The following is a 14929-nucleotide window of genomic DNA, read 5'->3' on the forward strand; positions in this document are numbered from 1 at the left end:
ATATCTATGTGAGTATGTATTTATTTACAGCTTCTTTTAGCTAATTATTTCATTTTGTTCTGAAATGTTTGAAATATTTGACATTTTGTCATGTCAGCATTTTATACCTTGCTACAATGTATGGATTATTCATATGTTAAATGCTATATTGTAACCTATAGTTGCCTAAAATTGAGAATGGAAATGGGGAATATGTCAAAGAGAACATGCCTAAATCTACTTCATTTTGTCCCTGGTAAATAGTTGTTTCATTGGCAATCTTATTTTTATATTGTAAAGCAGGTAAGACATTTATTTATCATATGGAGGGCATAAATATTAAAGTATTATTAATAGTGTTTAATAATAATACTTGAATATTTATGCCTCCCTACGATAGAAAGGGAGGATTATGTTTTCCAGTCTATGACAAAAGACACAAAAGTAATTCTGAAGAGCTCTCATAGTTACCATAAGCTAGTTCAAAGCAAATTTCAACTTTAATAAACAAATCTATGTTTTTCAAAATATCAATCAGTACACATCCAATGAATTTAGTGTAAAGATGTCTCAAACAATACAAGCTTACTTAACTGTTGATTATGCTTCATTTAAATAACAAAATTTTGCTATAAAAAGATAACAAAGTAGCTTAAATTGTACCCAAGTCTTATAAAACTTGAAAAAGTGAGCTTCATACAACTGTCTTGACTACAACATTTGAAAAAAAAAATGAATTTAATAATTTCAAACTTCTGTACAGTGTGATTAGGAATTCCTTTATCTTTTTTGTTCAAAATATCTAGGGCGAAGAAGAGAAAGATGTGTATGAATTGGTGAATGAAGATCAGTACTCCAAGATAGTACAAGATAGACAAGATGATGACTGGATTGTTGATGATGGTTAGTATGAGAATGTACAGTTAGATTCACAGTAATAATCACTTGTACACAGGCACCTTAAAATGAGTCTTGGTATAAATTATAGCCAGTTAAAATTCAACAAGCAAAATCTAACTTTTTTAAAAAGAAAATTTCATTTTTTTTTCACCAAGCAATTTATTTGATCCCAGCAATCAAATTTGACTTCCATATAAATTCAAAGAAATGATCAAACTAATCTTTTGATTTCAGAATTAGATTTTTGCTGTTTAAAAAGAAGACTTGTCTTCAAAATATTAATGTCATACATAACTGATAATACATAACATGAATATAAAACAAAAAATGGGCAAAAGTCTGCCAAGCCTGCAAGGCCACCAAAATGTTTTTAATAATAAACAGTTACTTATAATAATAATTATATAAAATTTGACATATTAACTTTTTTTTTTTCTCTCTTCATAAAGTCGATTCCTTCAAAAAATCTATCTCTTCAAAATGCATACTGATTATGAACGGAAAACAGGTAACAGTCTCTGAATGAGAATAGATCCTGTAAAAAAAAATTTCATGCTTTTGTACTTTTTGTACTTTTAACTGATAGATAATTATAAGTGTTCTGAATCAAATCTATATGGAAGAAAAATTCTTAACACTTCTCTTTCCTATTCCCATTATAGAAGAGTAATTTTTGATAAAAAAAAAGTAGTTTTAAGTGCATGGTCTACTGTCATATCACGGCTGTTCCAGAAAAAATACTATGGAGGAGTTTCATTAGTACTTATCTCTGTCTCCTTCATTGACATATTTGTTTACAACTTATTCAATTGAAAATTTCAGAGTTGCACAGAGACTCTATAATATAGACTTATGCCAAAATACATCTTGTGTTTCTCTCATTTTGAATTTAAACATATGTCACTATGCAGAACACCTTTTTGGGATCCAAATTACAAGCTTAATTTGTTTTATTATAGATGGATCTGGCTATGTTGAGGATGGAAGAGAAATATTTGATGATGATATTGGAGAAGCACCTACAAAAGATAATAGTATGCATGTCTTAAGAATAAAGTGCTGTTTTTAATTTAACTATTAAAGAAGTTCAAATAATCAGAGGAAATTTCTATTAACAAATTTAGTACAAACTATGAACACCATATCTAGTAAAGCATAAAATAAGAGACAAATGCTTGTAGATTGAGAGTCCAGATGTGATTCATATCATACATCTAAAGTATTTGCTTCATGCAATTGGTAATGATATATCCATATACTTTGTGTTGATCAGCTTGTGAAAACAAGGCAACTTTTTTCTTTAAAATCATGAAATCATAAATTTGCTGATAATTTTTCATCTGTATTTGATTAATTTTGTGTTGGTTTTTATCAAGTACATATATATATTGGTGTTAACAAGTCACATTATAAAGTTCCTTAGATTAATTAGGACAATAAAAAATCTCACAGAAAAATTGAAAACATGAATTCCAGGTCTTTTCATTAAGATTTGATGAAAAAGGAAAAGAATGCCTTCATGGCAGATTTAAATTTTGAACACCTCATTATTTTGATTACTTAAATAATGATTTTTAAAGGCAGTGCTTTAATGCCTTTCTAGTTGCCGGGTTAATCCTTCCTTCCGCGATATCCAACTTATCTACGTGGGGGGTCGTTAGGCTCCAAGTAGATCCGGAAATGTTGAATTCTCTCCTCTTCTTATTGTGATATAAAATGATTTTTGTTTCATTTCATTTACATTAGGAAATAGAGAAACGATCATTGTGTTTTGTTAGTTTTAAAAACTTTTGATATATTTGTATTTTGCATTATAAGCAGTCAACCGATTGACAAACTAGAATTATTTGAATTCCGTGTGGAAAGAGCTCGGGTTAATTTCGAGTGTTATCTGCAATCTATATGTTTATAAATCATTTCAGTCGTTGATATAATAATTAAAGGTCGACTGAACATGAATTATATTATACAATTTAAAGCGCATTTCTGTTTATGCACGTGAACCCGTCTAACGTTATTGTTATTTCGCAATTATATAAAGTAGCAAATTATCGTTCCTGAATAGGTGGCGCCGTGGTAGCCGATCCTGTTCCTCAACTTCCGGTTTCTGCACTGTGCAACTATTTCAGTTACATTTTTAATTAACGATGCCAAGTACTTGTTGTTGTGTACCTGGATGTCATTTAAGAGGAGGACATGCATTTCCAAATGACTTAAAATGAAGGAAAAGTTGGATCAACGCCATGGCCCATACGCAGATTGGACGAGAACATGATTTGAACACGATGAAATCGTGGAGTCCATCTCAATCAGCTGTTGTTTGCAAGGCACATTTTACTGAAAAAGACTACGTGCAGGAAACTATTCATGGTAAAACTCTATTTTCTTTTTGAAATATATAATTATATATGTAATCGCCATGCGAATAAACCAAAGTCTGTTTACAACCGCAATTATCGTTTTAGAATAAAAGGGGGTGGTTAATTCAAGACGTCATAATTTTTTGGATTACGATTCAATGTGATCTGTTTGAGATTTTTTGGTGATTGCTACAATTATAATGATTTTTTACAAGAGGTATATCATACTGAGAATTATTTTAGCAGTAATTAGTAATGTAGTAATGACAGGAATGCATAAGCTATGCCTCATAGACTTTCTTGAAAAATATCAATGACAATGTTAACAGGAACAAAACAATGACATGCTCTCATCTATGTTATAGTTATTTAGGTACAAACAATGTACGTTTGTTGCATAAGCCTCTCATTGTTTGTCCTTTGGATTTACATAACATACATTGAATCAGGCAAACATAGTTTTATCCAGATTGTAATGAATAAATCTAGTTAATATTTCGCCAGGTAATACAAAGTATACACATATTAATGGAAGTTCATTTAATTATCAAAAAACTAATGTTTTATAACCTTTTTCAGGGCGCAAACCCACCATTCAGAGACTTAAGTCTACTGCCATTCCCAGCCTATTTTCCTGGACCAAGCAAGAGACTGAATCGTCCGCAAAAAGAAAAATCAGGGCAGTTTCCTGTTAAATCAAAAGAACTAAACTTGATGAATATTGTAGTAGAAATCTAGAGGAAAGTTTTGATTGTAAAGTTGGTTTTCCTGAAGAAGTCATTCATACTGCAGAAAGGATTTATGACTGTCCACCACCAACTGCCGAGCTAATGTTGAGCTTCACAGATGGAATTATGCAAACACCATCAATGCCTATGTTTTCAGCAGAGAATTTTGAAATGAAGACACGTGACACAGCCATGCATTTTTATACCGGTTTAGAGTTGTATACTAAATTTTTATTTGTTTTGACCACACTTGATCCAGCAGCACATTGTTTGAGATACATATATTTTCAAATTGATAGGGTGTCAGTTGAAAATCAGTTTTTTTATGACTTTGATGAAATTGAGGCATTATACAACCAACTTTGAACTTTCTAGATTCTAGATTGAATCTAGTGTTAAGAATATTGTGTATACATGGATTGTTTTTATGTCTAAACAGTGGTGTGAGGCTAACACTTGGCCATCTAGTGGTTTAGTCAGGTATTTTTCACCATCCAACTTCAAATTAAAGTTTCCTACGACTTGGATTATTATTGACAGCACAGAATATCCCGTGATAAAACCTAAAGCTCCTTAAGCTCAGGCAACCTTTTCATCATATAAAAACAGAAACACTGAAAATACTTGTATGTTCGACACCTGGTGGTTTAGTCAACTATGTCTCTAATGCATATGTTGGTTCTACCAGTGACTATGAAATAGTTGTAAGATGTAGAATAGTTCAATTATGTGATCCAGGTGACAGTGTGATGGCAGACAAAGGTTTAAATGTGCAAGATTTGTTTGCTAACTTTTTTCAAAAAAAGAAACAGAATTAGTTCCAAAACTCTTATACAGGATAGAAAAGTCTCCAATTAACATGTGCACATAGAGCGAATTATTGGACCTGGCAAAACATACAAAATTCTAATAAATCCTATGAATGGAACTGAAACAAAACTTTCATCTGAAATAACATTTAGTTGTTTTATGTTGTGTAATTTTAGAACTTGTATTGTGCCAAAGGATGCATAAATAAAAGTGACACAATGAATTTTGTTCTGATATATATATATATATTTATAATTACATGTACATGCACATGTAAATTGTAATGCATATAAAAATAAGGAGATGTGGTATGATATTCAGTGAGTTTATCGAACTAAAGTGCATAAGAAATGGGTTTAAGCAGTTACAGGTGTTACTGTCACCGTAAAATCTCCAACAATGAGAAAAACTTGTACCTTGTAAAACATTTCAGAGATCTTACCACTAAGTTTTGTTGTCTCACCTTGACTTTGGTGAATTGTTTATATCTGTTGATGTAAATGTAAAAAAGAAGATGTGGTATGATTGCCAATGAGACAACTCTCCACAAGAGACCAAATGACACAGAAATTAACAGCTATAGGTCACAGTACGGCCTTCAACAATGAACAAAGCCCATACCGCACAGTCAGAGCTCTATAAAAGGCCCCGAAATGACAATGTAAAACAATTTAAACAAGAAAACTAACGGCCTAATTTATGTACAAAAAATGAACGAATATAACAATTATGCAACACATAAACAAACAACAACCACTGAATTACAGGCTCCTGACTTGGGACAGGCACATACATGTACATACAGAATGTGTCGGGGTAAACATGTTAGCGGGATCCCAACCCTCCCCCTAACCTGGGACAGTGGTGTAACAGTACAATATAAGAACGAACTATAAAAATCAGTTGAAAGAGGCTTAACTCATCAGATGGATAAATACAAATACAAGTGGACGTGGTCGGGTAGTTGTACATCCAAACAACAAAAAGACACTAAGTACAGATCTGAGAGTACTCAAAGTTACTGACAGCTACATGTAGTTCAAAGCCACTAACAACTGATAAAAAAATCTTGCATCTAAGACTAAATTATCAATCCGTAAGCTCCCTTTAGAATTTTATAAATTTTAGATTTTACATTTCTGAGTTATGGGGTTTTATTCATTAAAAAAGGGAGGATTTTCCAGTTTTTGTTGAGCCTGCGACTTTTGTCGCAGAAAGCTCGACATAGAGATAGTGATGTGGTGGCGGCGTTAGCTAACTTCTTAAAAGCTTTATATTTTAGAAGGTGGAAGACCTGGATGCTTCATACTTTGTATATGGATGCCTCATGTTACAAAGTTTCCGTCAGCCACATGTCCAATGTCCTTGACCTCATTTTCATGATTCAGTGACTACTTGAAAAAAAAGTTAACATTTTTTGTAATGTTAAATTCTCTCTTATTATAAGTAGTAGGATAACTATATTTGGTATGTGCGTACCTTGCAAGGTCCTCATGCCCGTCAGACAGTTTTCACTTGACCTCGACCTCATTTCATGGATCAGTGAACAAGGTTAAGTTTTGGTGGTCAAGTCCATATCTCAGATACTATAAGCAATAGGTCAAGTATATTCGGTGTATGGAAGGACTGTAAGGCGTACATGTCCAACTGGCAGGTGTCATCTGACCTTGACCTCATTTTCATGGTTCAGTGGTTATAGTTAAGTTTTTGTGTTTTGGTCTGTTTTTCTTATACTGTATGCAATAGTTCTACTATATTTGGTGTATGGAATGATTGTAAGGTGTACATGTCTAGCTGGCAGGTCTCATTTGACCTTGACCTCATTTTCATGGTTCAGTGGTCAAAGTTAAGATTTTGAGTATTGGTCTTTTTTCTAATACTATATGCAATAGGTCAACTATATTTGGTGTATGGAAATATTTTATGATCTATATGTCAGTCGCGCAGGTTTTATTTGACCTTGACCTCATTTTCACAGTTCATTGCTCAGTGTTAAGTTTTTGTGTTTTGGTCTGTTTTTTCTTAAACTATAAGCAATAGGTCAACTATATTTGTTGTATGGAAGAATTGTTAGCTGTACATGCCTGCCTGGCATGGTTCATCTGACCTTGACCTCATTTTCATGGTTCATTGGTCAATGTTTAGTTTTCTTGGTTAATGTTAAGTTTATGTGACAGTTGTAATAAAGCTTTATATTAAGGACTATCAACATAATATCAGTGATTAGTAAAGAAGGCGAGACATTTCAGCGTGTGCACTCTTGTTGGACAACAACTCAAATATGCTTTAAGCAGTTCGCATCAAACTTTGGTGAATTATTTATAGCTATTGATGTAATCTCCCTATAGATTTTCATAAATTTCAAATATGACATTGAGAAGAAATTGAACTTTATTTGTTTATAGTCTGGCAACAGATTTATTAAGTATTGCACAACAGCACAGTGTATTGCACAACAGCAAGAAATCTTTAATTGAATATAAATTCAATTCATATAACCGATTTCAAGTTCTTTGACTACATTTATTCAGAAACTATAATATGTCAAATATTTAATTACAATCCAAATTCAGACCTGTATCAAGCTTGAATATTGTGTCCATTTTTGCCCCAACTGTTCAGGGTTGGACCTCTGCGGGTGTATCCAGCTGCGCTCAGCGAATCAGTTTATTTCTTAATTAAGAACTCCTTTTTTTATTCATAAATTACTTTAAACTTGGAAATATAATTTTGCTTGGAGTTATAGTTTCTTAAAAAAGTATTGTCATTGAAAGAGTTGACATGTTGCAATTTACATTTATTCTACATAGTTCTATGGTACCAAATCAAAAGTTTATATAAAAGAAAGAAGTCAAAGGTTTCCCATCATAGTTAAGTTACATACTTTTTTTTTGTACCTGAGGTCGTTGAATATAGATCATTATATAAATAAGGAGATGTGTTATGATTGCCAATGAAACAACTATCATCCATACTTAACAGTAACAAACCACATTTGCAGAGTTGAATAAAATACAGTTGATAACATTTACTTATTACTAAAAAGAAAATGCCTAACTATTTTAAACAGTATTTGAATGTCAATTATATGGTCATTTTTATAAACTTCCTGTTACAAAACTTTGAATTTTTCGAAAAACTAAGGATTTTCTTATCCAAGGAATAGATTACCTTAGCCCCATTTGGCACAACTTTTTGGAATTTTGGGTCCTCAATGCTCTTCAACTTTGTACTTGTTTGACTTTATAACTATTTTGATCTGAGCGTCACTGATCAGTCTTATGTAGACGAAACGCGCGTCTGGCGTATTAAATTATAATCCTGGTACCTTTGATAACTAATTTGACTATAAACATAGATAAAAAAGGTACAAACTGGACATAATGCACTAGTTCATAAACAAGTGAGAACAATCACCTTCATATAGTGCTCAGAATATGACATTCATATAACTTGTTCAATATCATTAGAGAACTCTAAATCTTAAATACTGAAAGCCACCTCTGATAAGTACACTGTACTATGCAAGATAATGATATAACTGGACTAAAAATACACACAACCTGTAATTAACTGCCTTTACAGCGCTTTCGCGCTTTGATTCTATTTTATGTTTATTTCCTGATTCTGAATGGCTTAACCATGCTAATTGCTATTGGGTTAAATCTATCAAGCTGCTTTTGAGTGTTTGATGCAGATAAATACAACCGTCTCTAGTAGAGTTGTTATGATACACAAAGAATAGATATAACACTTGAACAAAGTATCCCAAACATACAAATATATGTAAGCATGTGGATCATAGTTACTACACTACTGTACTACAGTTTCCAAATATATGTAAGCATGTGGATCATAGTTACTACACTACTCTACTACAGTTTCCAAATATATGTAAGCATGTGGATCATAGTTACTACACTACTCTACTACAGTTTCCAAATATATGTAAGCATGTGGATCATAGTTACTGCACTACTCTACTACAGTTTCCAAATATATGTAATCATGTGGATCATAGTTACTACACTACTGTACTACAGTTGCCATATGTATCTGTTATACTGTATGATATGTAATTGTATGATATGTATATATATTATGTGAAATGTCTAATTATTTCCATCATATTATAACATGTATATAATACATACCAGGTTACACCAGAGTTCTCAGTATTACACATATTTTTTGGTTGTGTGTATGATTGTCATACATTATTTCAGAAAATAAAGATGAGAAAAAAAAGAAAAATCACAACATTGTTAGACCTGGAACAAAGCCTAAATCTAACATTAAAAGTATGTTTATGGCACAAGCTGCTGGTGGGTCAAAGAAAAAACAAGAGGTAAGGATTGCTGTTTTGCTAACATACCATTGCCTGTTGGATCAATACAATGTATACTCTAAATTGAGTTTTAGAATAATCATTTTCAAATGAACTAAAAACTAAATTTATGTGTATTTTATGTGAGCCTTCTTTTATGTAGTACCACACTACATGAGGACTGGGAAGAACCATTTAGTAGATTTAATTGGTATTGATTGGTATGACCAAGGGTCTGGAAACGGTCATATTTGCCAGTCATGACCTAAACTGAAAGCTATTTGTCCTAAACGGCAGATTATGATTTAGGAAAAATTTTATTTTTTTGCAGAAATAATTTCTGTCATTTGATTGAAATCGGATTTCTTAATAGCCAGTTTACCCTCGTTTTTTGTTTTGTAATCCCTTTCCTGTAATAAAACTGCCACTCCAATATAGTATAATCCTGAGGGCCCTCCTAATAACTATATTACTGCCTCCGGGAATTATTGGCTAATGATTGCTAATCACTTTTTACCTGTGTTTTTAATTCACACCTGACATTGATCACAAGCTCCGACCTAATATCATTAGAAATTAAAATTCCATAACAACTGTCTTCATTATTTAATTACTTTTCAGCAAAGACAATCGTCAATTCTGATTTAAAGATTAAAACTTAATTTAACATGTTTAATTTACGTAGAAAAAAGTATTTTTTCTCGTGTTACACATGTGCTTTATTTACTATGTAATATGCATGCGTGAAATTGTCATCAGCAGATTAGACACTTAATCGTAAATGCAAAATGATTTCATGCTAAATTAAACGAGTGCAACTATTATCTGTTGTATTCAAACACTTTTAAAGGTAATAAAAATTAAAACTTTATAATTTTGCATTTATAAGTGAAGAAATTCAAAGACATAAACGATTTATTTCTTTATATTTAAAAAGATGTGAAAGGATTGACTTTACAGATTGGTCGTATGTTATTTCAAAGAAACAACTTTTATGAAGTACTATCTTTCACTTCCGGTACTTGTTGCTCGAGATCGTATATCAAAACATTCTGATTTCGGCAAAATAAGTTTGTTAGTTCTTAAGTTAGTGATCAAAATTGCCTTTAGTTAATGTTTGATCCATTTCTTGCATTAAAAGCGTCCTATTCCTTTGCGAATCGCTTGTCAAACATTGTTTATTTTCGTAAATTTTTCTTTGTCCGCCATTGAAATATTTGTACAAACAATGGATTGGAGGCAGGATTCATAGGAAGCGGACCAGCTATGACCGAAATCCGTATTCTTACGACAGTAACTATAGACGCCTGAATTGAACAGCTGACAAAAGAATAATGATTCCAAAAGTGAAAATTACGCATTAACAGACTTTTGGTTAGATCTCCCTGCTAAATTTCTATATTTTCATGTAAATACATTGTTTCAATTTATTGATAAAAGTTGCTTAACTTTGTTTAATTTATATATCTTTTTAATGAGAAACTATGAATTTTATTAACATGATAAACAGAATAGTTTTTAATTGCATTATAATTGATATATGATACTTTCTTTTCCTTTTTAATATAAAAAAAGTTCTTTTTAGTGCTAGATATTTAGTTGGTAGATTCTGAAAAGACGGACTTTCTATATTATATATATGGTTATTATAGAAAGTCCCTGAACAAGAGGACTAATATAATTGTGCAACTATAAATGACTATTTAAGACATAAACTGAAACAACTGTTACTTTAATTGACTCGGGTATGAATTGAACACCTATATAAAAAAAGAAATAGGTTACATATGGCCCTTTATATTATGGTAAAAACCAAACATTGAAGCGCCGCGAGCGATCGAGCACTTGTCTTTCAAACCTCACCACTTCTCCCTACCAGTTTCAAAAAGAGAAGTCACTTCTCCCTATGATTTTGAAGTAGTGTCAGCCCTGATATTTAATTTTCTGAAAAGTATTTACGAAGTGGCCATTTTTGGTAAAATATTTCATTTACAATGTTTAAGCCATCACATATGACATGTCTGCATTAAAATGATGTCAGATCCAATATGTTATCCATTTTTCATGTAAAATTAACTTTTTAATTTCAGAAAGATGTCAGTTTAGCTAATGATGAATTGCTTGGGGATTTAATGGCTGATTTACACAAAGGTCCAGATGCTGGTATTAAACCGGTACCTATCAAACTCAAAAAGAAACCTGTAGGATCTACAAAGTAAGTTGTAGTCAATGATCTTCAATCAGTCAAAGTTCACAATTGGTTGAGAAATATTTGGCACAATAATTCACCACTATCAAATGATAGATCTATTGTATTTTGTGAATGGATATACTATCAAAGAAAAACATGTGTACCTGTCAGTTACCATTTGATCTTGACACTTAAATTTAATTCAAATATTGCAGCAGATGAGGCCTTTAGTGTTTAATACTATTTGTTAATATTGGATAATTTAAAGTATTCTTTAGGACAGATCTACGTAATTTAATATTTATAAATGTTATCTGATAAATTAGAAAAATAAACCAAGTAGAATTTTTATATTATGTTACTTTGCAGGTCACCATTTAATCCATTTAGTACATCAGCAAAACCAGTTTCACAATCTTTGAATGTTAAACCAATTAAACAGGAGATCAGACCTTCACCAGTACAGAACCAGAGCAAACCCTATACAGCAGTTGCCATTAAAAAGCCTCTTCCTAAACCTAACATCCCTGACTCCAATGATTACGATGAAGTTGATGGAATGGATATAGAAACTGTAGATACGTCAGTACAAAACTGTACAGAACAAGGTTTGTTGGTTTTTAATGAAGAGTGCAATTTTTTTTTTGTTCTGAATAATTTTTTATTTCCATTTAGCTGAACATGGAATCCACCATATTTTTACATGTGTGGGAGGTAGAGGTATAGATTTCTAAAATATGCAAAGTTTTTTGATATACAAAAGATGATGATGATAGATGTACAAAAGTTCAGAGCCAAGTTTGTATATATATATATAGAAATAGAACATTGCAAAAACTTGTTTGCAATGGAGGTATATAACATTGGCACCAGTCATGTACCAGAAATCAGATTGATTAATCACACATAATTGTCTATTTTCAAAGATTCACAATATGTTACGCAAGCATTCAGTTCTGAGATTATAGGAAATATACACCAAATAAGTCCTTTTATAAAGCATATTTTTTATTGCCCCAACGCAGCGGAAGGGGCATTAAGTGTTACCCTTGTCCGACCGTATGTGCGTACATCCCAAAATTGGTTTCTGTTCTCTTACTTTAGTTTGCCTCAACAAAATGTTATTAAACTTATACACAATGCTTATTACCACAAAACTCAGATCAAGTTTGAATTTGGGTGGCGTCACTTGTACCGTTCTTGAGTTTTGTCCCTTTATAACGTTATGTGCAAGCGGGGGCATCATCTGTATACCATGGACACATTCTCCATTTATTTTAAAATGCAAAGACTGAACAGGTTTCTTATGAAATTTTACAAATCTATTGAATGACATTTTGAAGTATATCAGAAATTAATGTTTACAGCATATAGTTTGATAAATAAAAAAATCTACATTTGAAGATGATTCTGGTCTAATGGAACTGAACGATGTTGACTTTGATGAGAATGTTGATGAAGAAATGTCTGCGGGTGGTGAAATGACGGCTGTTAAAGTAAAAGAAGAAAAAGAAGAAATGTAAGATAACTGACAAATTAAAAATAGACAGCTACTTCATAATAAAGTATATAAATAAAAGCACCACATAGCTCATGAATCTGCATCCATCCCCCTCCCTGCAATTGTACAATATGGAAGCCATATGCATTGAATGTTTATATTTTTGCTGATATTAACATTTTCGTAATTATACAAAAAATTAATCAGACCATGAGATGATGGAGAGATTGATTATATTAAAAAAATAGGAGAATAGGTCATATTTTCAGGAAAATGCAAGTTGTAAATAGTGCTATCCTTATCATGTCTATTTGTTTGCAATAATTAAAACATTGCAAAAATTTTCTTAATATATAGATTTAAAAAAATATCATCAGTATACCTAAGGAACAATCTCTTAAGATGACTCTCTTGACTAAAAATAATTAATTCAGCTTCTAATAATTTACTGTGTTTTTTGTCGAGCCTGCGACTTTTGTCACAGAAAGCTCGACATAGGGATAGTGATCCGGCAGCGGCGGCGTTAGCTAACTTCTTAAAAGCTTTATATTTTAGAAGGTGGAAGATCTGGATGCTTCATACTTTTGTATATGGATGCCTCATGTTACGAAGTTTCTGTCAGTCACATGTCCAATATCCTTGACCTCATTTTCATGGTTCAGTGACTACTTGAAAAAAAAATTAAGATTTTTTGTAATGTTAAATTCTCTCTTATTATGAGTAATAGGATAACTATATTTGGTATGCGCATACCTTGCAAGGTCCTCGTGCCCGTCAGACAGTTTTCACTTGACCTCGACCTCATTTCATGGATCAGTGAACAAGGTTAAGTTTTGTTTGTCAAGTCAATATCTCAGATACTATAAGCAATAGGTCTAGTATATTCATTTTCAAGGTTCATTGCTCAGTGTTAAGTTTTTGTGTTTTAGTCTTAAACTATAAGCAATAGGTCAACTATATTTGTTGTATGGAAGAATTGTTAGCTGTACATGCCTGCCTAGCATGGTTCATCTGACCTTGACCTCATTTTCATGGTTCATTGGTCAATGTTTAGTTTACTTGGTTAGTGTTAAGTTTATGTGACAGTTGTAATAAAGCTTTATATTTAGGACTATCAACATAGTATCAATGATTAGTAAAGAAGGCGAGACATTTCAGCGTGTGCACTCTTGTTTAAGATTTACGATAAATAATGTATATATATTTGTTTTATTATTTTATATTTATTTAGACCTTTAGAAGCTTTGTCTACTGGTTGGACAACTTTTAAGGAAGAAATGGGCAGTAGCCAGTCAGAAAAAATTACAGACATAGAAGTTGACTCTTCACACTTACCATTGGTTACTAATGAATCAGGTGACCAGGTTCTGAGATTTTATTGGTTAGATGCCTATGAAGATCAGTATTCAAATCCAGGTAAATCAATACACAATTTTATCTATCAACAGCAATACCTCAGCATATTATAAATTATGCTGCCCTAGTCTCTCTGTAATCGTATACTTGTGCATCTACTCAGGTTGGTTATGCTTTTAATAACTGGGTTGGACATATGGTTAACTTGTAATATATACTAGTCAACAAAAGTAACGATACACAAGTTTGAAATCCAATTTATCATAAAATATAATAAATAGGAAAAACTGTTAAATTATCCAATGAAAAACATTCATTTGCAAAGCAAATGCATACGATTAAAAGAATATGACCAAATTGGAAAGTAAGGAAATACCATGGTATTGCACATAGGGGTAAAATTTATTTTGCAGAAAATGATGACAAAAGTCGCCACTTAATTTCGAAGATGAGAATTAAATATTCAAATATCTGCAAAGGCATTCAAAATTTTAAGCAGACCATGTTTAAGTTTTAAGTTTTAAGTTCTAATATCGATATTTTAATTTTTGGGTGAAAATACGATTTTTGAAATAACAAAAATTGCAAAAAAAAGTGTCGTCAATTTTGCATATAAATTCATATGTTTTTATTACATTTTGTGATTTTTATGCATGTTATATTTTACCATTGTTTTCACTACTCTACTTTTGGTGAACATGAACTAGCTTTGCTTTTGTCTAAACTAATGGAGATGTGGGGTATATTTCAATGAGATATCAACCTATTTATTCCTAT

General features: G+C 31.7%; 1 protein-coding gene and 1 long non-coding RNA gene across 3 annotated transcripts in view; both read left to right on the forward strand.

Moving 5' to 3' along the window:
- The window catches only part of LOC127738037 (DNA polymerase alpha catalytic subunit-like), an 83616-nt gene that overhangs the window by 12774 nt on the left and 55913 nt on the right, over positions 1-14929 (forward strand). For both annotated transcript variants that reach the window (XR_007999919.1, XM_052249098.1), the window contains exons 3-9: positions 786-882; positions 1839-1913; positions 9004-9125; positions 11195-11319; positions 11665-11903; positions 12700-12814; positions 14028-14212. Coding sequence is in view for 1 of the 2 variants with exons in the window: in XM_052249098.1 (XP_052105058.1) it covers positions 786-882; positions 1839-1913; positions 9004-9125; positions 11195-11319; positions 11665-11903; positions 12700-12814; positions 14028-14212 (958 nt within the window). In the remaining variant the exon portion in view is untranslated. The remainder of the gene's footprint in view (positions 1-785; positions 883-1838; positions 1914-9003; positions 9126-11194; positions 11320-11664; positions 11904-12699; positions 12815-14027; positions 14213-14929) is intronic.
- On the forward strand, positions 2455-5000 carry LOC127738053 (uncharacterized). Its single transcript, XR_007999921.1, has 2 exons — positions 2455-3249; positions 3819-5000. It is a non-coding gene; the product is annotated as an uncharacterized LOC127738053 (long non-coding RNA).

Source organism: Mytilus californianus, unplaced genomic scaffold, assembly GCF_021869535.1.
Source record: "Mytilus californianus isolate M0D057914Y unplaced genomic scaffold, xbMytCali1.0.p SCAF_4, whole genome shotgun sequence".
NCBI lineage: Eukaryota > Metazoa > Mollusca > Bivalvia > Mytilida > Mytilidae > Mytilus > Mytilus californianus.